Source organism: Aspergillus wentii (assembly GCF_001890725.1).
Source record: "Aspergillus wentii DTO 134E9 unplaced genomic scaffold ASPWEscaffold_8, whole genome shotgun sequence".
Lineage (NCBI taxonomy): Eukaryota > Fungi > Ascomycota > Eurotiomycetes > Eurotiales > Aspergillaceae > Aspergillus > Aspergillus wentii.
Window position 1 is genome coordinate 1,309,929 of NW_024467839.1, and position 20,377 is coordinate 1,330,305.

At 49.5% G+C, this 20,377-nt stretch overlaps 10 protein-coding genes across 10 annotated transcripts; 8 read left to right on the forward strand and 2 right to left on the reverse strand.

Annotated features, from left to right (window-relative positions):
- Positions 1-100: 100 nt before the first annotated feature.
- ASPWEDRAFT_747150 (MFS transporter) lies at positions 101-1,792 on the forward strand (the record flags this gene model as incomplete). The annotated part of the gene is made up of 5 exons (XM_040839505.1): positions 101-436; positions 481-882; positions 930-1,047; positions 1,093-1,347; positions 1,391-1,792. 5 exons carry the CDS (start codon positions 101-103, stop codon positions 1,735-1,737), a joined length of 1,458 nt encoding a protein of 485 aa, XP_040684981.1. The 3' UTR covers positions 1,738-1,792.
- Positions 1,752-2,318, reverse strand: ASPWEDRAFT_747158 (uncharacterized protein). The gene has a single exon (XM_040839506.1). It carries the CDS (start codon positions 2,201-2,203, stop codon positions 1,847-1,849), a length of 357 nt encoding a protein of 118 aa, XP_040684982.1. The 5' UTR covers positions 2,204-2,318; the 3' UTR covers positions 1,752-1,846.
- Positions 2,319-3,370: 1,052 nt separating this feature from the next.
- On the forward strand, positions 3,371-5,404 carry ASPWEDRAFT_176390 (uncharacterized protein; the record flags this gene model as incomplete). The annotated part of the gene is made up of 4 exons (XM_040831500.1): positions 3,371-4,149; positions 4,783-4,932; positions 4,979-5,063; positions 5,108-5,404. The coding sequence occupies 4 exons, from the start codon at positions 3,371-3,373 to the stop codon at positions 5,402-5,404; spliced, it is 1,311 nt and encodes a 436-aa protein (XP_040684983.1).
- Positions 5,405-5,929: 525 nt separating this feature from the next.
- ASPWEDRAFT_118427 (dihydrodipicolinate synthase family protein) lies at positions 5,930-7,006 on the forward strand (the record flags this gene model as incomplete). Its single annotated transcript, XM_040828818.1, has 1 exon — positions 5,930-7,006. One exon carries the CDS (start codon positions 5,930-5,932, stop codon positions 7,004-7,006), a length of 1,077 nt encoding a protein of 358 aa, XP_040684984.1.
- Positions 7,007-7,438: 432 nt separating this feature from the next.
- Positions 7,439-8,287, forward strand: ASPWEDRAFT_690003 (uncharacterized protein). Its single transcript, XM_040839005.1, has 4 exons — positions 7,439-7,536; positions 7,590-7,795; positions 7,847-8,069; positions 8,120-8,287. The coding sequence occupies exons 2-3, from the start codon at positions 7,594-7,596 to the stop codon at positions 8,005-8,007; spliced, it is 363 nt and encodes a 120-aa protein (XP_040684985.1). The 5' UTR covers positions 7,439-7,536; positions 7,590-7,593; the 3' UTR covers positions 8,008-8,069; positions 8,120-8,287.
- A 623-nt stretch (positions 8,288-8,910) lies between these two features.
- On the forward strand, positions 8,911-11,211 carry ASPWEDRAFT_45261 (FAD-dependent oxidoreductase). Its single transcript, XM_040836480.1, has one exon. The coding sequence runs from the start codon at positions 9,084-9,086 to the stop codon at positions 10,869-10,871; it is 1,788 nt and encodes a 595-aa protein (XP_040684986.1). The 5' UTR covers positions 8,911-9,083; the 3' UTR covers positions 10,872-11,211.
- A 595-nt stretch (positions 11,212-11,806) lies between these two features.
- Positions 11,807-13,940, forward strand: ASPWEDRAFT_45263 (cation diffusion facilitator family transporter). Its single transcript, XM_040836481.1, has 4 exons — positions 11,807-11,982; positions 12,037-12,083; positions 12,133-12,219; positions 12,281-13,940. Exons 1-4 carry the CDS (start codon positions 11,904-11,906, stop codon positions 13,664-13,666), a joined length of 1,599 nt encoding a protein of 532 aa, XP_040684987.1. The 5' UTR covers positions 11,807-11,903; the 3' UTR covers positions 13,667-13,940.
- A 79-nt stretch (positions 13,941-14,019) lies between these two features.
- ASPWEDRAFT_689984 (putative manganese ion homeostasis (Fr)) lies at positions 14,020-16,481 on the forward strand. The gene is made up of 2 exons (XM_040839003.1): positions 14,020-14,698; positions 14,771-16,481. Exons 1-2 carry the CDS (start codon positions 14,372-14,374, stop codon positions 16,421-16,423), a joined length of 1,980 nt encoding a protein of 659 aa, XP_040684988.1. The 5' UTR covers positions 14,020-14,371; the 3' UTR covers positions 16,424-16,481.
- Positions 16,482-16,539: 58 nt separating this feature from the next.
- ASPWEDRAFT_176395 (uncharacterized protein) lies at positions 16,540-18,726 on the reverse strand (the record flags this gene model as incomplete). The annotated part of the gene is made up of 2 exons (XM_040831501.1): positions 16,540-17,032; positions 17,078-18,726. The coding sequence occupies 2 exons, from the start codon at positions 18,724-18,726 to the stop codon at positions 16,540-16,542; spliced, it is 2,142 nt and encodes a 713-aa protein (XP_040684989.1).
- Positions 18,727-18,892: 166 nt separating this feature from the next.
- ASPWEDRAFT_689986 (uncharacterized protein) lies at positions 18,893-20,233 on the forward strand. Its single transcript, XM_040839004.1, has one exon. The coding sequence runs from the start codon at positions 19,058-19,060 to the stop codon at positions 19,832-19,834; it is 777 nt and encodes a 258-aa protein (XP_040684990.1). The 5' UTR covers positions 18,893-19,057; the 3' UTR covers positions 19,835-20,233.
- The last annotated feature ends 144 nt before the right edge of the window (positions 20,234-20,377 follow it).

A 20,377-nucleotide genomic window follows, 5' to 3' on the forward strand; every position in this document is an offset into this window, starting at 1 on the left:
GACTCATAATATCAACAAATAATCCCTTGCATGACTTCTGGGTCCATTAAAAACAACCTAATCCCTTGTCCTCCATCATAACTGACTGGATAACGCCATCATGTCTCCGGAGAAGCCATCATCCCATCCAGTCGAATGCCCGCCCACCCCTTATGATATCGTCGACTTTGATGGCAGCGACGATCCATATCGGCCCATGAACTGGCCGCTTCGCAAAAAGGTCGTGACTACCGTGCTATACACGCTGGCGACATGCTGGATCAGTTTTGCATCGGCCGTCTACTCGGCAGGGATGCACCAGATCGCCGATGATTTCCACGCATCGACCGAGACCTGTGCGGCCGGGATTAGCTTGATGGTATTTGGCTTCGGACTGGGCCCGTTAATCTGGGGTCCGCTAAGTGAGGTTTATGGGCGCAAGTGGGTTGTTTTGACTGTATGTTCATGTTTCCTGGGATAGGGATGACTGCTAATTGTCAGCCATACTTGATCAGCGCCATCTTCACCTTTGGAACAGCCACCGCGAAAGACATTCAGACCGTGCTCATCACGCGCTTCTTCACCGGCGTGTTTGGCAGCGGGGCACTAATCAACACCGGGGGCGTGATGGCGGATATCTGGCCGGCGGAACAACGAGGCGTGGCAATCGTTGCGTACGGGACGACGATCCTCGTGGGACCAACGCTGGCGCCGCTGATTGGGGCGGCAATCTCGTCGAGTTATCTTCGGTGGCGATGGACTGAGTATCTGGCGGGGATTGTGATGCTGGCGCAGTTGGTGGTGAATGTGTTGGTGATTGATGAGAGTTATCCACCGGTGTTGTTGGTACATAAAGCGCGGAGGATGAGGTTGGAGGGGAAGAACTGGGCTCTGCATGCTGAGGTATGGAATATCTTGTTCATTCATATGGATGTAGCTGACGAGAATAGCACGAGGAATGGAATGTGTCGATGGCAGAAGTGGCACAGAAATACCTCGTCCGTCCATTCAAGCTGCTGGGGACGCCGATCTGCCTGCTCATGACCATCTATACATCATTCATCTATGGTAAGCCTGTGCACGCTTGATACCAGGATAATACTGACTATCCAGGCATTCTCTACGCCAATCTGGAAAGCTTCCAAATTGAATATCAGGAAATCCGCAAATGGGGCCCTATAGCAGCCAGTCTTCCCTTTCTCGCCCTCCTCTTTGGCGTCCTTCTTGCTGCTGTACTCAACGTCTACAGCAACAAGTTCTACTTTAAACAGTTACAGGCAAATAACAATCGACCAGTCCCGGAAGCACGACTCCCTCCGATGATGATCGGGGGCATTGCATTCAGCGCTGGTTTCTTTCTGTTCGGATGTATGTGCTCCACTGCTTTGCTTGATCTATACTGACTGACCAGGGACATCATCGCCACACATTAACTACTGGCCATCGATCATCGGCACCGTACTGATCGGATTTGGCTTCAACGCCATCTTTCCAGCAACCATAAGCTACATCGTCGACAGCTTTATCTTGTTCAGCGCCAGTGCCGGTGCAGCCAATACATTCCTACGATCTATCTCTGCCGGTGTATTCCCCCTCTTCGCGATGCCCATGTACCATAACCTAGGCGTGAACTGGGCGAGTACGGTCTTTGGCTGTTTTGCAGGACTGCTGATACCAGTGCCTTTTCTGTTTTATGTTTTTGGAAAGAGAATCCGGGTTGCTGGGAAGTTGAGTAGACAGTGTATAGATGGAATATGAATCACTTAGCTCTAGTATTCTGCGAGACTGGCAGCAGCTTCGGGATATCTCCCCCATGCGACGGTGAAGCTATCTAGATTGAAAGTAATCTCATCCAAATCCTTCTCGGTCAGCTCGACATCTGTTGCATTGCAATGATTCTCCTCTCAGATCTGGCACCAGCCACAGGCACGATAAATGGCATCCCAGGCTGTCTGCTCTTGGATTTGATCCACGCTAATGCCAACTGCGCTGGCATGCACTTCCTCTCCTCGGCCAACCTGGTGATCTTCTCAACCAGCTGTAGATTGTTTCCAAAATTCTCAGGCTGAAAGCGAGGGAAGAACCGGTGATACTCATTTGCCGGTAGACCATCCGGACTCCTCAGTCGCCCTGTAAGCATTCCCGCACCGAGTGGCGTATGTGCTTTCATAACGATGCCCAACTCTGCGCCTGTCTCTGCAACACCATTCTCAAACACATCCATAGATCAGAGACTGACTTCAGCTTTAACCATGTCGTTCCCAGTACCTGGCAAATACCTCTCCATCAAATGCAGCGAGTTGTTCTCTGGCGTTCCGTAAAAGCCTGCCCCGTTCCAGACGTTCACGCCTGCAGCGAGGGCTGCTTTGGAAGCTTTGAAGGCTTCTTCGTCGGGTGTGACATCACCGCGGAGAGTGAGGCCTAAATCTGTCAGCTTCAAACGAAATAGAGGCAGAAGGGAGGCGAATTACGCTTTGAGGCCTAGGCCGTTTTGGAATGCCTGCTTGCCTGTGAGGGTCATCATGTTTAGGTGATGTGAATATTGTATTAGAAGATCGTATTGAGAATGTAGACGAGGTGATGGCCTTTTATATGCACTGTTCTTATGGTAATTCTTATCTCCGCCTGCAGATCTTATCGCCGCGGTGGGTCTGATGTGTCCGTATGGAGAATGCGGATATCTTGACATCAGTCCAACAAACCCTCACGAATAAAGGAGAAAGCCTTGGGAAGAGATTTGTAAGGCAGTTTGGTAGTATCCAGTCATGCATAGGCAAGCCTGCCTATAGAAATACGCGTAGCCTAATTTACTGATTTCTACTTTGGGCCATTTCCATACAAAATCGGCTGTATATAACAATCCATCAGAGAGGTTTCATGAACCTTTGAATAGCAAGAAACTTTCCATTATATGTAGTAAATTGAATCTTCTTCATAAAACGAAGAGTCCGTTACTGTCGATTCGTAATACCGGGTTTACTCTAGTTGGTATAGATTCTGCTCGACGACGTATAATGCAGGCAGTGATGCTGTATAGAGATAGAATAGGCATACAAACGGAATCATCGAGATGTAATTGTAGCACTCTGTCCGATGCCTGGTCGATAGAGAATCCCCCATCATATCCTCGCCGTCCGATTCTTCTTTTTCTTTTCTTCCCTTCTTCTTACAACCACCACTACTGCTGAGATCGTTTTGATCAACTCATAAGAAAGCATTCATATCATATCATATCATATCATATCATATCTATTGTTCTCTCTCTCTCTCAAGAAACCTTGAGAGCCCAACGTGAAATACCTCTACAATCACCAAGGACAACCGACTATCTGGTCAATATCAAGACCAGTCGACCACCACCGAAACGATAAACGAAAAACAGAAAGTCACCATGGACTATTCCATGATTAGTGCCTCTGTCAGAAAGCCTGTTGACTATGACAAGGCAAATCCAAAGCCTGGTGACATTACCTGGGCTCTTATCGACCAAGCCCTGGATACGACACATTTCGATGAGGGAATGGAAAAGATTGCACGTACTCGGGAGATTGAGCTGGCAGAGTCTACTGACTCCCTCAATACGAAAATAACTACGCCTTTCAGAAACCTATCCAGCAAGCTGGCCCAAAATTGTCGCGCCGCGTGGTGCAAACTGCGCCAGAACAACTATATCAACAACATATTCGCTTCGAAAAAAGGGCCCTCTTCGTGCCTGGAAAAGGCCGTCTCTACTCCTCTCTGCCCATGCCTCGACTTGACAGACGACGACAAGGCACACCTGGAGAAACTTCTCCGCAAAGGGCTTCCTCCGATGGGATCTGGGGTCGGGTCATGGACCTCTTACTTCATGAGCCTGCAGCATCACTGTGTCCACGAATATGGCAGCGAGCGCATCGAAATAAGACAGATCGCCGAGATCTTCAACGATAAATTCCGACTCTCAACTTTCTACACGATTACTGGGGGCGCATCTGATATCTCAGTCTCCTGCTGCCCCCATCGAACTGTCCAGTCACAGCTGACAAACATGCTGGACATTCAATCTAATCCCGGCCATAGTTTAAACAAACTCCATAATTTCCCGTGCAAGGACTGTGGCACCCAAGTTTACGGCTCTGATGAGCCTCGTCAGAGGGGCGACTTGCCCTATTTTTATTTCTACACGACGAGGTACTTTTGAATACCTTTGTCTTCCTCCTCTCTGTCTCTATCTCCCCCTGTGTGTGTGTGTGTGTGTGTTTACAATTGGGACTTTTTTTTTTTTTTTCTTCCTTCATGTAGTAGAAATTTGTATTTCCATGAATGTCTGCGGATAATCACATATTAATCCTAATAAACATGGGCCTCTGCGCATTTGGATATCTGGCAAATAAAAGTCCTCATCATGATTCAAACAATCTTTCTCTCTGTAATAGACGCCACTGGTATAATGAAGTCGGCATTAACTTTCATGTCGTATGCTACACAGCCAAATAGCTGTCTACGATAAGATAATTTGTAACGAGTGAAGAATACAGCCCATTCGAGTAACCGTAGAGCATTCCTACATCTCATATCTCGAATAGCTCCAAGCGTACACAAAAGTCGGACGTAATATCATATTATCCAGCACGAATGACCATTGTATATCGGATATAGAGGATACAAACTCCCACTATACTGGCTAATACTCATCATTAAAGATATCTATAATACTGAAGGGCTATTGATCCTATCATCGGGCTGATGTCACTGTCGATGCATTTGTAACTTCCACGGCGGGTTGCTCTATTCGCGCCTTCTCTACAGCTCGACTTGTCTCAGTACACTCTCGCTGCAATCCATCCTAGAACCCCCAACACTCGCTCACTTCCATCACTTCGAAAGCATTGTCGACGACAGTCATCATTCGTACATATCTGTGGAATTTCTCCAAAGATTCATCTTTCAAGATGCCAGACACCGGCGGTCATGGTATGTTTCCTTCCCATGTACTTGCTGTCTTTCTAATTGAAACCAGGGCATTCGACCTGCTCAACTATCCTTCGTTGACCTTCGTCCACCGTTCCCTCTATGACCTTTCTCTGTCTCATGGGATTTGGTGTGTTTGCTTTGACGAGCTTTCTCATCTTGCTAACTGATATTCAAGGAGTACGCTCCCGACATCCTTCCCTTCAATACACACCAGAAGGACATCTATTCGGTTGCCTTAACGATTCGCGTTTTATCCCAGCTGCCTACCATGCCTTATGCATACGCCCATCTCAAGCGGGACTTGGCAACCAGCGGCCGAGAGCCTCAAAGTATACTCTATGGGAACGAACGTTGGGTCATGGATCTCCTACTTCCTGAAATTTTAACACTACTACAGCCTACAGCCACAACCCGTAGCAGAGGCCAGAGAGACTTCTCCCTGTTCCTGAATCAATCTCCCCAGCGAGGATAAAGGGCTCCCGGAGAAACTTCTCCGAAAAGGACTGACTCCCCGCCATGGGAATCCAGGCCAGATGTTGGACGACCTCTGTTTATGACGCGCAACAGCCTCTAGCCACAAAATTGCAAAAGGATACTTTCCAAAGCAGATGCGACTCCGGGGCGTTTTCGATGGACGTGTCCTTGAAGGCACCGGGCACCGGCTACCATGGTATGTTTATCGTATACCTCTACTCTCTCTCTCGGGTCGCATATTGCAGCACTTGATTACCAAGGAATTCTTGGCTGGAACAGGTTGAAGGATCCGAATATTGGGGCTGAATAGACATGATCATCTGGGCATCTGGTCTATAGATACATTTGGTTTTATATATATAAATTCACTTCTGGTCTGCCTATAGTTGCGTCATTCCTGTATCGAACTGACGTAGTTGTGTATCCATATCTCTCCTACGGAGCAGTCGTTCAAATAACATTGCTTCTACTGATTCCACTTGGATAAACAATTTAGTCTCCCATGACTTCCCACGTCAGCATCATGGAGGGAACCGACGAGGATGGCGAGGGAGAGCTACTGTCCACCTCATCTGCGCCTTCCCAGACCATCTTCTCCCGCCCTCATCGTAACGAAAACTATGCCAGCACCAAAGTCGGTGTATCAGAAGAAACCATACGACGAATCCTCAAACCCGGCCTGTATGTGCCGACCGTGACATTCTTCAAAGATACCGAAGAACTGGACGACTCAACCATCACGCAGCATGCAGTGCGAATGGCCAAAGCTGGCGTCGTAGGCATCATCACCCAGGGCACGTACGGCGAAGCAGTCCATCTCTCGCGTGCAGAACGTTCGAAAGTGACTCGTCTCACTCGCCATGCCATCGGAGCAGCAGGATACGTTCAGCTCCCGATAATCGTGGGTTGTGGTGCTCAATCAACCAGCGAGACGATCGAGCTTTGCCACGACGCGAAATCATCCGGAGGGGACTATGCACTCATTCTTCCCCCGTCTACGTACAAAGGGCAGTACACGCCGGAGTCTATCGCAGGATTCTTCACCGACGTCGCCAGCGCCTCTCCCATCCCGATCCTCATCTACAACTACCCCGACGTAACGGGCATAGACCTCGACGCGGAGGCCATCATCCGCCTATCCAAACACCCCAACATCACCGGCTGCAAACTCACCTGCAACGACATGGAGAAACTCGCCCGCATCGCAGCGGAAGTCCACCCCGCCGTTCCATCCGACCGTGGCTTGGAGTTCTTATGCCTCGCTGGCTCCGCAGACGCCACTGTACAAGCGCTGGAACGGGGCGGATCGGGTGTGATTGCCGGGCTGGCGAATGTGGCGCCAAAGACGTGTGTGAAGCTGGTGGAGTTGTTTCATCTCGGGAAGGTTGATGAGGCGAAGGAGTCGCAGGGTGTTGTTTCAACGGCGGATCATGCTGCTGTTACCAAGGGAGTTGTGGGGATTAAGGCTGCGTTGCAGGTGTATTTTCAGTATGGGGGGTTTGCGAGAAGGCCGTTGCCCAGGCCGGATAAGGAGGGGATGGAGAGGTATTCAGAGGGGTTTGGTGAGGTTATTCACGTTGAGAAGTCAATGGGAGGATAGACTTGGTGGAGATTTATAGAGTAGCATAGTGGAGTGAGCTACAAAATTATGATCAAGAAGAAAGTATTCATTTATGGCTATCATGTAACAATGAAATGCTACATCACATTTGGCGTCACTTGCAACTCCCTCGTCAGCGCAAACGGCTCCTTCGATGCCTCGTACTGAACATGCGTGATACTCTTATTTCCATACTTCTTCAGCACAGATTGGATGAAATTATCATTCAGAAACACCGCATACGAGTCAGCCTGAACATCAACACCCACTTTCAGACTAGACGATGTCTGCAACCAGTCCGGGAAATTGATCATATTCAATCCGTCCATCCATGATTGGCTGCTTTTGTCTGTGGATCAGCAGGGTGGATGGAAGACGGAACTGGTTCAAGTGCTTGTCAACTCTGTGTTGTTTGCGCTGACATCCTCTGAGACTGGAAGGGTATCAAGGATATTCTGGGTAACACGATCAGAACTCTGTATAATCTCACTGGTACGAGCACCGGTGGCTCTGCACCTCCGCCTGGAACGGTAAGTAAGATACGTCCTCTCTTGCCTCAAAATGCTAATTGCATTTGTAATAGAACTATGAAGACCCCCAAAACCAAGGAAGAGTTCAAGCGCAACATCAACAACATCATCCAAGAAAGCGGCCTCGATGACTTCTTTCCACCCGGAGATCCATATCATGACCATCACCGATATTCTGAGGGCGAAAACACTGGCACTTTCCGAGATGCCGTCGTCGCGTGTACTGAAAAGCTCTCTGAGAAATGGTACGAGGATAAGGGTATGTTCCATCCGCAAGGCTCTGTTGATGTTTAGCTAAGGGCTCTTGTAGCTGTCATGTTCGACCTTAGTCAGATCGGAAATGCTCCAGAAGCAGTTAGATTCATGGACGACTTTCAATTTGACGACCTTCTTAAAAAGAAAGACTCCTTCATCTTACAGCGGGTAAGATATCAATATACTCTAGCCTGGTGGACACGTATCCAACATTGACATACCCTTTGGACGAGGCTTTGGAGAATCTGAAGAAGGATGAGAAGCTTCTTGACCAATGGGTATGTACCGTTCTATCTAACATCCTATTAATCTGTGCTGACCATTTCAGTTACTCATAACATTGACCACGTCCATTACGTACAAGAACAATCCATAGTCAAAGGATACCTGGATTGCTATGACATTGCCATGGTCCATCCCGTATACTTCCGAAGCGTCAGCAATCTAGCATAGCAATATTTTCAAGATGGCTATTATTAAATGATATACTCTCTCTTGATGGGAGTGAATATATTAGAACATCATCTGAATCTTCATTATTTGCCAATATCAATATCCACTTACTGTCAATACAATGTTGGGCATAGTCAACCCAACTGTCATGCCCCGCCGGGAATCACCCGCAGCGGGGATATCCATATCCGTCTTCAGCTCCCCTCAGCATCTCTGCGGCTGACCATAAACAGCGAGAACAGAACAACATCTTCATGCATCTCGTATCACAGATATTTGTTATTCGCATCATAAATGCCTCACCTGCTTAGCCAACTGTCGTCTCCACCAGGCTGGGATCAGAGACAGTCTCAACCAAGCAGATGATAACCTCAAATGTGAGGCTGCATGGATTGACAATTGACGTGGCTCGAGGACATATCTCCGGCATTCTGGGGTATACTATTTGACAGTGCAGATGGAAAAGATGCTCTGAGAGGTCCAACACTTTCAACGATAGCTGTGGGTGTAGGACTATCTAACATGAGTTGAAAGATGGTTGCTGACATCCCCTTGGTCATAGTCCATCTTACCTATTCAAAGCGGGGTTCGACCAACAGCATGCCATCCAACGGTCCGTCTTTCAGCTCGCTTTGATAGTTTTGCAGATGATCAACATGGAAGTGATGAGCTGTACTGCGAACCCCTCTCAGGCAACTCCGGCCTCACTGCTACGATGACGCACTGCTGGAACAGAAAGTGCGTGTCTTTGGGCATAAACCCCACCCTTCGTCCTCTGGTTTGGATTATCTGTATCATTCTTCCATCAACAGAGCTCAGATAGCCAATTTCTCAAAGCCATGGACGAGCTCATCCGCAACCTCAAGTCTCGACGCATTGCCGTCTACACAGCCGGAGAGCTCGAGTACGAACGCTCCGTGGCCAACGCAAACCTCCTCTTTCGCTATGCCAGACCTGACTGCGTTGTTCAGCCCGACTCTGCCTGGCAGATCCAGAAAATCGTCCAAGAAGTCAAAAAGGTCAACGAAGCCAAAAGCCAGGGCATTTCAATCGTGGTCAAGAATGGCGGTCACTCATACGCGGGATTCTCTACCTCGGATCGAGGCAGCATCTCGTTGGATCTCGTCAAGATGAACCATGTTGAGATTGACAAGGAGTCAATGACTGCCACTATCGAGGGCGGCGCTGTCTGGGCTCATGCGTACAGGCAGTTGGTCAACAACCACATGGATGGATATGTTATTAACGGTGGACGATGCCCCAGTGTGGGCGTGAGCGGTTTTATCTTGGGTGGCGGTCTCAGCCCGTTTACGCGAACCTTTGGAATGGGGTGCGATGGGTTGAAGGAGGCGACTATTGTTCTTGCTGATGGACGTCTCATCACGGTTGGTGAGAACGACGATGCCACGACAAACGAAGGCAAGCTGTTCTGGGCACTCCGCGGTGCTGGAGGTGGCAACTTTGGTGTTGTCGTTGAGGTGAAGTTGTCTATCTACCGACTCCGCGAGATCGAGAAGCCGTCCGATGACGGGACGGGCGTCATCTCCGGAAGATACACATGGTCTCCGAAGCCGTCTGAGAAGGATATGACGGAGTTTATGGAAACTATGAAGAAATTCTATATCACACCCTGGCCGAACAGCATGACCATCGACAGCACCTGGATCTGCAGGCTTGGCTACAAGGATGGCGAGCTTGAAGTTCGATTCCCCGTCTACTTCAATGGCATCAAGGAGGACTTTGACCAAATTATCAACGAGCATATCGGCGAAAAACACCACCTGTCAAAGAAGCTCACGCGGCGATGCTGGCAGGACAAGTCTACGCGCTTCCTGCATGAGAACCTCGTCTCTCAGTGGTCCGAGGAAACGCAAAAGGCCCTTCCCTCCAATGCATCCTACCGCATCTTCACCTCGCTCTGTTTCAAGGCCGATCAGCGGGATGATGAGGGTAACAACATCTTCGTCAGGATCACCGAAACTCTCCGCAAAGAGATGGCCGCTTTCCGGCAGAAGTTTGTCGGAGAAGAAGGTACCCTCCAAGTGACATTCATCCATGCTGGCGGCAAAGCAACGGGGCCAGCGTCCAATGCCACGGCCTTCCCCTGGCGAGAAGCCGTCTACCACGCCTACATCCAGATGGAGTGGACCGACAAGTGGCTGGAGTTGGATATGCGCGGATTCTGCCAAAGGCTCAAGGAGGAACTCAAGCCATTCTCCATCGAGAAGGGTGCCGCATTCATCAACTTCCCGGATGGCGACCTCCCGCCAGGTCAACACGAAAGCGTCTACTACGGCAACAATCGTCACGACCTGCAGCGTGTCAAGCAAATCTGGGATAAAGACAACTTCTTCAAATGGAAGCAGGGTGTTGGTCTTCCACCCACTTCACAGACACCTGCAGCCACGGCGGGAAAGAAGGACGATGATCCAGCTGCTCCCCAGGGTGATTCTGCTCTAGATTCGCAGGTCTTGACGGATAAACTTGCGAAGGAGCAGTGGGAGAAATTTGACCCTTCTACTGCGCTCGAGCTGGCTGCATCACTGCCATTCTTCCCCTTGGGCTGGGCACTGATACCGGGTCTTGTTGCTGGGTTGAAATCAGCTCGCTTGGCTGGGGGTGAATAGTCATCTTTTATGCTATGGTTATACGAAACAGCTTTTCGTGGCAATAATGTCAATATTTGGAAGATGTCTTATTGATCAAAGGTAAATTCGTATTTGTCCCTTTCAAATATTACTGTTGATCACTTTGTGGTTTATCTTGGTGGTTCTTGGACTCGCCGTGAAAATATATATCTACACAGCTCTCAGGAATGCTACGATATCACCATCTACCACCGAAATATATAAGCGATGACTGATTCTCCATCTGACTGAATTAATCTCTTGCCATCCTATCCCATGCCATGGATTCCTACAGGCAAATATTAATACCCTCCCAACCCCACCATAGCTCCATCCAGCTAGTATAGTTGCATGCAATGGTTTGAATCTCGAAGCGAGCACATTTTGCCCTTAGCTTACGATCTAGCAGGGAAAATTTTTACAGCGAGTCGACCAGTCATGTTAGCAGAGGCAGCAGCAACAATAATAGATTAGTTCGGTGTTAGTAGCTTTCGTAGTCTCTTTGAGGTGAAAATCTCGAAGCAGCAAGGAGATTTTCCTGTTTTTGCCCTGTGGGTGGGGACCTTGATCGTCGCATAGCTTAACGGTGTCCGAGAGCAAAACAAAGCTCAACACCAAGCACTGAGCACAGCATGAATACAGCACAGGGCATATAATAGACAGTAGACACAAAATGATATAATGTAGTTATACACAACGTACTACCCAGTAGACTAATATACCTGCACCCTGCTGGTATCCGAGTAACGCCACTGTCGGACCCAACCGGACGTTGTTCCGCGCCTCTTTCCGGCTCCACCCAAAGCGTTCCTTCGACTCTGCCTTCTCCCTGCTTGCCCCCCACCATCCCATTTATCTCCCCTCGCCTTTCTTCCTTCCTTCCTCCATCCTCGCCCATCTCAATTCTGCGTTCAATTTACTGCTGCATCTCTACTTGTGCGCTGCGTTTCTTCCCCGGCAGCTCAGATTATCGCCAGTCGTTCTTTTCGCGGAGTCTCGCGCCATTGAGCGCGCCGCAAGGGCACCTTGAACATGGGTCTCTCCAAGACGCAGAGGATCATCATCCTCCTTGTTATCGATACTGCATTCTTCCTGCTGGAACTGACAGTCGGTATGTATCTGCTTGCTGGATGCACAGAAGTGCGCTGATCTGACCGCTGAATAGGTTATGCCGTTCACTCGCTTGCTCTCGTCGCGGACTCGTTTCATATGGTACGGTTTGCGCTCGATACTTCGCTTTACAATTCTGACTCGGAAATAGTTGAATGATGTGTTATCTCTGTGTGTGGGATTATGGGCGGTGCAGGTCGCAAACCGCGAGACGAGCTCCAAGATGTACACCTTTGGCGTGAGTTCAGCCTTGTCTTATGGGATAACGGAGCTTTGCTGACCTCGGTTGTTTTGAACAGTGGCAACGTGCAGAAACCCTCGGTGCGCTGGTCAACGGTGTCTTCCTTGTCGCCCTTTGCATGACGATCTTCCTCGAAGCGATACAGAGATTTGTGGAGCCGCAAGAAGTGCAGAACCCGAAATTGGTCTGCATCGTTGGTTGCTTTGGTTTGTTGTCGAATATCCTGGGTCTGGTGCTGTTCCACGACCACTCGCATGGTCACGGTCATAGCCATGGACACGAGCAAGGAGAGATTGAGGATGTGGAACAAGGTCACGGACATACCCACGCAACCGAGGCAGACCGTCACAGCACTGTCGCCAATGCCATGCCCGAAAACCTCCTTCGAAAGAGTCGCTCCGATGGATCGGCGAAGCATGACGACACCTACACTGATGAACCAGTTTCGCCTTATTCTCGCAGACGGGTCCGTCGCTATAGCACATCTACTGGGCGCGGATATGACGTAGGTGAGATTGGTGGTCACCCGGCTACAATGAGACAGGAGATTATCGCCGCTGGTTCTCGCAACCAATACACTAGTGAACCAACTTCAGAATCGGAAAGTGACCAGCAGGATGGAGGGGACTTCGAGCCATCGGAACGCTCTGGACTCTTACGACACAAGGACCGAGCATCCAACTACACTGATGACGACAGCACACCAACCCGTCTGCCAGCTACATCGCCTGACGATGACATTCACAAGTCTCACAACCACGCTCAGCCGAAGCCCAAGAGCCATGGCGGTCATAACCATGATCTCAACATGCGTGGTGTCTTCCTTCATGTAATGGGAGATGCCCTCGGTAATGTTGGGGTTATCGTTTCCGCATTGGTCATCTGGTTGACAGATTACGACTGGAGATTCTATGTCGACCCCGGTATCTCCTTTTTGATCACCATTATTATTCTTTGCTCTGCCATTCCTCTGTGCAAGGCTGCGTCGCGTATTCTCTTGCAGGCCGCGCCCCAGGGCATGAGCGTTGATCACATCAAGGAAGATATTGAAACACTTCCCGGTGTTATTGGATCTCATCACCTGCATGTCTGGCAGCTGAGTGACACCAAGATCGTGGCCTCGATCCACATCCAGGTTGACACCGACATTAAAGGCGAGGGGTCTGACAGATACATGCGTCTCGCCAAGCAAGTAAGGAGATGTCTGCATGCTTATGGCATCCACTCCTCAACCATCCAGCCCGAGTTTGCACCCGAAAGCGATGTGGAAGACAACCAAACCGGTCCCTCGTCTTCCCAGGGAGGCAACGATGCCACTGCTGCCTCTAGCAAATTGCCTAGTCGTGCCGCCAGCGTTCGTGAAGATGACCCTCGAGCATGCCTCCTAGAGTGCGGCGAAGAATGCGCGCGAGGTGGGCAATGTTGCCCTACCAAATCCCCTTAGAGCGATCCACCTAATTGCCTTATCCTTTTCTCACTTTCTAATCATGTATTCCACCATCATTATCGACCTTAAAAGCATTTCATTATCCGTCTTGATTCTCTCATACCCGCTGTTTGTATACCACGGTTGTTTCTGCTGCATTGGCACTGGTTCCGGCGATGCAGAATATAGAAAGAGGTTTTGCCGCAAAAGGCAGCTTGATGACTATGGCGCAATATGCGATTTGACTCTTCAGTTGACGGGCTTCAACTGCGTTCTTTGACGTGTTTGACTGGTCATGTATTCCTATCTATTCCTAATTCAGACTTGCTTCGAGGTTTCCTGCCGTAGTTTTGCATGACTCGGATTAAGTAGATTGCTGAGTTGTGCCTCGGAAATTAAGATGATATTTTTGGCGCATCACGATAAGGAGGCGACTGGACACGTGACCTATGATCGGCGCATTTCGCGGAGATCCAAAACAACCCTTGAGGACAACTTCGGCAATGCCATCAATTGTGCCATTGACAATTATGACCTGACCTCGTTAAAGCCCATCTTCTTTGTTCAAGTCGCTCGTTTAAACCTTTCACACCCCGTGAGAGCATGACCTCTCACTTGCCTTCGTGTTGATCGTCTCCACCTTCCCTTATCCCGGCGGCAAGCGATGAAGTAGCCAACAGCAGTTCCATTACTCCATATCCTCTCCAACTCCAAAACAGAGCCATGAGTTACGCATATTCCCATAACCAAGGAGCTGTTCCTTTCCGCCCCTCACACCGAGATCCCTTCGCCGAACATCCAAGTCTATCAGAGCGGGTACGGGAGGCGCTACCGCCATGGGTCGGACAATGGCTTCAGATTCACCGATACCGTCAGCTGGGTGAAATAAGCAGGAATGATGTGCGATCGTTTGCTAGGAATTCTTCCAGAAGAATGTTTACTGTCGCCAATGGGTTGATTCTGTTGTGGGTTTTTACCTTGTGGTGGGGAGAACGGACTGTGTTTCAGGATAGCTTCGAGACTTGTCTTTGGGAGAGTTGGGAGAAGTGGGTGAGTTTTCCTCTTCCTTTTTGGGTTATTTTACTGTTTATCTGGAAGGGTATGCTGATTATGGATTCTTAGCCTCAAGGAGCCACGCCGCATCATGTCGCCTTCATCGCCGACCCCCAACTCGTCGATCCCCACACCTACCCCGGTCGACCGTGGCCTCTTTCCTCCCTCACCGTCAAATATACAGACCAGTACATGCGACGATCGTTTTCTAAAATCCAACAAAACCTTGCCCCAGACTCGGTGTTATTTCTGGGCGACCTCTTCGACGGAGGCAGAGAGTGGGCAACAAGGACAACGTCGAGTCCTGAGGACCAGTATAAGAAGTACCAAGATTCATTCTGGAAGAAAGAGTTTCACCGTTTTGCCAAGATATTCTCGAACCAGTGGAATGAGGGAGACTCGCACTCTGTCGAACCCCGCGGCCGACGGATGATTGCTAGCTTGCCCGGGAACCATGATTTGGGATTCGGATCGGGTATTCAAATACCGGTTCGGGATCGATTTCAGTCGTTCTTTGGAGATGGGAATCGGGTGGATGTTATTGGGAATCATTCGTTCGTGTCCGTTGACACGGTGTCATTGAGTGCGATGGATCAGCCGGATCCGAAGACTGGTAGTACTGGTGCTGGGTCTGGGGATGGACAACGGCCGAATGAGCAGATTTGGAAGGACGCAGAGAACTTCTTGAATACGATGAAAGAGCACCGCGGTAAATCAGAGATGGAGGCACTGCGAATGCTACAGAATCAGAGTCAAGGCCATTTTCTATTCCAACACAGGGTTGCCGATATCCACGAGCCTTCACTGTACTACAAACCCGAGCCTCAGATTATCGGGTTTCCTACGATTCTTCTGTCGCATGTGCCATTGTATCGCAAGGCAGCTACGCCGTGTGGACCTTACCGAGAGCACTATCCCCCGTCGTCAGCAGATGAAGAATTGGAGCAGGATGAGCCGAATGCTCTTAAAATCAGTGGCGGATACCAGTACCAGAATGTGCTCACGCAAGCCATCTCGAATGACCTGGTTACGAAAGCCGGACCAAACCTCGTTCATATATACTCCGGAGATGACCATGATTATTGCGAAATCTCTCACCGTGAATTCAACGGCTCCCCAAAGGAAATCACAGTCAAGAGTCTGTCCTGGGCCATGGGTGTCCGACGTCCGGGCTTCGTCCTGACAAGCCTGTGGAATCCAATTGACCCTACCACTGGGCAGTCTCTCCAACAGACCGGTTTCGGGGATACCGTCCAGAATCACCTATGCCTCCTCCCCGACCAACTATCTATTTTCATCTATTACGGCCTCATCCTGGGCCTCTCCCTAGTCGCCCTCTTCATGCACTCGATAGTCATCACCATCTACTTCCCCGAACAAACCACCACCAGCCCTATCCTCCCTCTCTCTGAAAACCGTTCTGAATACCCCATGACCTCCCACCCCACAACATCGAGTACGTCCAGCTCGAAGCACAGATCACCAGACGGGCTTGCTAGCCGCGGCAGTAACGGCCCTTCTCGTTCCCCGCCCGCGAAGGGATACTACGAACCCTATCTCGAGGACGATAATCTCGATACCTCGAAATGGAAGAGCTCAAGGAGCAGGACGGGAGAGTCTCTGTCAGTCACACATAGGATTGCGCGCGCGTTTACGGACGATGTCAAATATGTGGCCATGGTTGTGCTGGCTTGGTATTTCTTTCTTATCTTGCGATGGTAGATTTGCATGTAATCATTAGCCAAATAATATTTTGAGCTTTTCTGTCCATCTTATGGTGTCATGGTATTCTATAAGTCTATAAGTCTATATGGTATCTCAGAAATGAAAAAAGCCATCTATCTATGTCCATCAATCGAAGATCTGAAAATGAATCCACTAACCGGCCTCGACCCCATTCGACTAGAAGGCCGACTCGAAACAGGGGACACTTCGCCCGAACGACGTGGCATTTCCTCGATGAGCGGGGACGAAGCAGTCCCCTTTGCCCCGTCTACCATTGCGATTTGCTCCGGAGGCATCTCCCCGAACGCAATGGTGGCATTACCGATATAGCCCGGACGGGGATATTTTCCGCTACAGTCTTCGGGGCGAAATTGAGTAGATATGGTTGCGGCTTGTGTGGTTCGTAAAAAGGTAGAGAGGCTCGTCGTGTAAGAGCCGTTGTTTGAGAAGTGGGCGATTACACCAAAGACGACGCTGACGAGGGTCACGGCGATGGCGATGCCGTATGATGTCCAGAGAATTGAGACGGAGTAGGTGTAGATATTGCGGTGGGATTCGAGGGTGACGTTGACGTTGGGTGGTGCCGATGGCATTGTATAGTTGGGTCTATGGTCGTTAGCATGAGAAACGAATAGAGGATGGGAAACATACTGGAGCAAGTCGGAGTTCATCAATGAGATGGTGATGTTCCGAAACATTTCCTCCACGGCGGTTGCAAGTGAGCCCGTTACCTTCTGGTTGGCATGGGTGACTGAATGTTCATTCCACATATTCTGGAACCCATCCGCGGCTCCGACCTTGCTCATGGCAGTTTTGATGGTGCCTAATTCGGCAGCATTCGATAGAGCAGTGGACATGATGCTCGTATTCTTGATGTCAAGGGAATACCCATTCCATTGATGCTTGGGATCCCCCTTGACGGTATAATTCTCGATTGACGGTGCTTCGCTAATCCAACCAACCATGAGACGGCAGAACTGCTCCATAACAGCCTGGTAGGCGAACATTTCCAGCGCGGTCTGATAAATCGATGCCGCTGCCCCGGTTGCGCTCTGGAGGTCCGGCAAATGTTCTTGATTAGACTGTACGTCGTGGATGTGCGACACAGAGTTCAAGTACTGGTAGTCTGAGATGTTCACCGTCTGCTCGCCGTTGGTATAGTTGAATTCAACCGTGTAGGAAGTATTGAACAAGCTGCATTGGGTAATGGTTGGGTCACGCGCAGTTCGCCACATATCGCCTAGATCCCCAGAGTCCTCCTCCAGCATGTGCGGGAATGTCGCGAGAAAGACAGACAGAGGGGACCAGCCGGCGCCAAACTCGGCGTCACCTACTTGGAAACTGCGGAACTCTTGGAGAGGGCCGAGATAGTCGTTGCGAGGGGTAGAGCTCGATATGGGATCGCCGGTCGAGGGCAGCTGATAGAATGGTGTTGAGCCATTGGTAGAGTTGTCGTGCGGCACCCACGAGATGAACCCGTATGCCATGCCCGTCACGAGGCCTGGATCGCCGGACGTGGAGTTCTTGATGTTTCTCTCCACGTCGTGCACGATGGCAGTGGATAGAGTCTGATTGACTGGGTCGCAACGAAGGGCAGGGCCATGGAACTGCAACTTCCACGCTGAATTGGGCGATGGCGGCTGGATGGGGAGAATGGCGCCCTCCATGGCCGTGCTGGTGACGAGACGTTGAACTTCGGGTGTAGCCGCGACATATTGATCGTCCTGGATCTTGAGATCGAGGCCTGCCAGGAGGAATGGAGTCATCGTGACAAAATTCGAACTCGAAAAGTCGATCTGAGGCACACGAGCCGTTGTGGAGTTGTAGGATGGTGCCATTTTCACGTTCAAAGTAGCCGGTGTGATCATCGAGGATATGGGCAGAAGCCAAAAGACCGTCGCCAGGGCCATGCTGGATGGATGCTTCCTCCAGAGGCCGAAATTGATCAGCACGAAGCCATTCTGGAGCGTGTCGAAGAGGTTGTCGATGACGGCGATTCTCGTGGGAGGGCCTCGCATCAATTTCCGCCACGCAAATTGGTTAAAGACATCTGAAACAGCAACAGATAACAATGCCTTGACTAGAAAGGCAAAGAATGTTCCGACGGAGACATTGAACTGTTGGTCTGAGACCCTCAGAGGCAGTTTGCGAGTTACGGCAGACTGCGAATCGCTGACAGTCTGCCCGTTCAAGCTCTGGTAGAAGGCGTGGTGGCCGGCAGCAAAGGCTACGGCAACCACGAGCACCAGTGCCATTCGCACTGGCACAGAAAAGACAGCATCCAGCCAGGGAGCAGTCATGACGTGGATATCTCCATCATGGAAGAAGGAGCGATTTCCGTCGACGAACGACTGCTTAAATCGCGGGACACAAACAGCCTCGTGTTCGACAAGGCTCCAACTCCAACCCCAACCAAGTAAGGATTGACCATCTGCGCCAATCAGCGTGGATTTCGCAGATTAGAATCTTCATTTCGGCACAGCCAGGATTTTTGAGGGTTTCCGAGCGTTGAATTTTTGGCATTGATTGGAGATAATCATCTTTGAAAGGAGACGCGATCACGTGTAGAGGGGCTTTCATGAGGATTCTGCATGAGGTTTAGCTAACTTCGGACAAACAAGATATAGTATCATGAAGATATCGAGTATAGACACATGTTCATTCCTGACAAAAGTAATCCCCGTTCTATCCCCCATCCAGTCGAGCAATATAAGCGCAGCCAGAAATATTCCCAAAGAACATGCGATCCTTGGTCACATCGAGCGATATCCCAATACCATCATTCAAATCGCGCACCAGGATAGTCGGTTTCATATTGGGCTGAGCAGCGCATCGAGGTTGATTGCATTGACTGAATTACCAGTTGGTGGGGATCCTCGATCTGTCCAGTATACTGTCCCCTTTAGAAGGACCTTTCGGAGACCAATAGAGCTTGTCCCTCTCTTCATCCACTGCAATTCCCACACACCACCTGCAACAGTCATTCCCTTGGTCTGGATTACCAGCGCGACAGAGTATCTTAACATCGCTGCCATCGATATTCGCTCGCACCATTTTCATTCGTTCACGGTCACTCCAATACAGCTTTCTCGTTCGAGGGGCAATCTTCAGCTGTATGAATACGAACCCAGATCGAGAAAGTATAGGATTTCTGTGACGGTCATGATGATTGGGCTTTGTGATGTCTGGCTTGAGATGGAGTTAAGAAAGTTGAAGGTTGAAATCAGGGATACCGCGGGGAATGGCCTTCTTATGTATATGTCTAGATTCATAGGAGGACCCATCAATCGCTGTAATCGAAACGACGCCGAAATTAGCGTCTTTTATGCAGGCTGCGATGCATGGAGATCTGGACGGAACTTTATTTCCACCTCAGTCATTCCAGTCTTCGATGCATATTTCATATGAAATGCACTATCTCCGGACCGACACTCCCTAAAATCAAGATAATCATCATCTATCCTTCATTCAAGCACTAGGGAAAATTAACATGAGTAAAAATCGACATACCGCATCTGAAACATCTGCCTATTCGGCATGCCGTTTCACCGATCTAGCTGCTGTCGATCTTGGAAAAGCCTCCATTATATCCAGAGTAATCAAACTTCATCCTATAGAATTGTGTCGATATTGCGGTGTGACAAACACCTCATGGAGTGGGTGCTTGAATCGCACCACTCAAAGCCAGATAATGATCGATCGGGCTTCGGTAGACTCGATGAGTATGTAAACGAGATAATCAAGACATGTGACATTCGCAGTGTCTGTTCTAAAGCCTATTTTGTTATAAACTATTTTTCATCCGTAGATATCTCTGGTGAGTTTTTCTTTGCAATGGGATAGGCAGCAAATGCCGCTTTCATGGTATGCGGTGATCTATATTTTTTTCAAATAAAATTGTTCCACATTTAGCCATCAACCTCAAGGTTGTATCGTGAGTATTGCATCTTC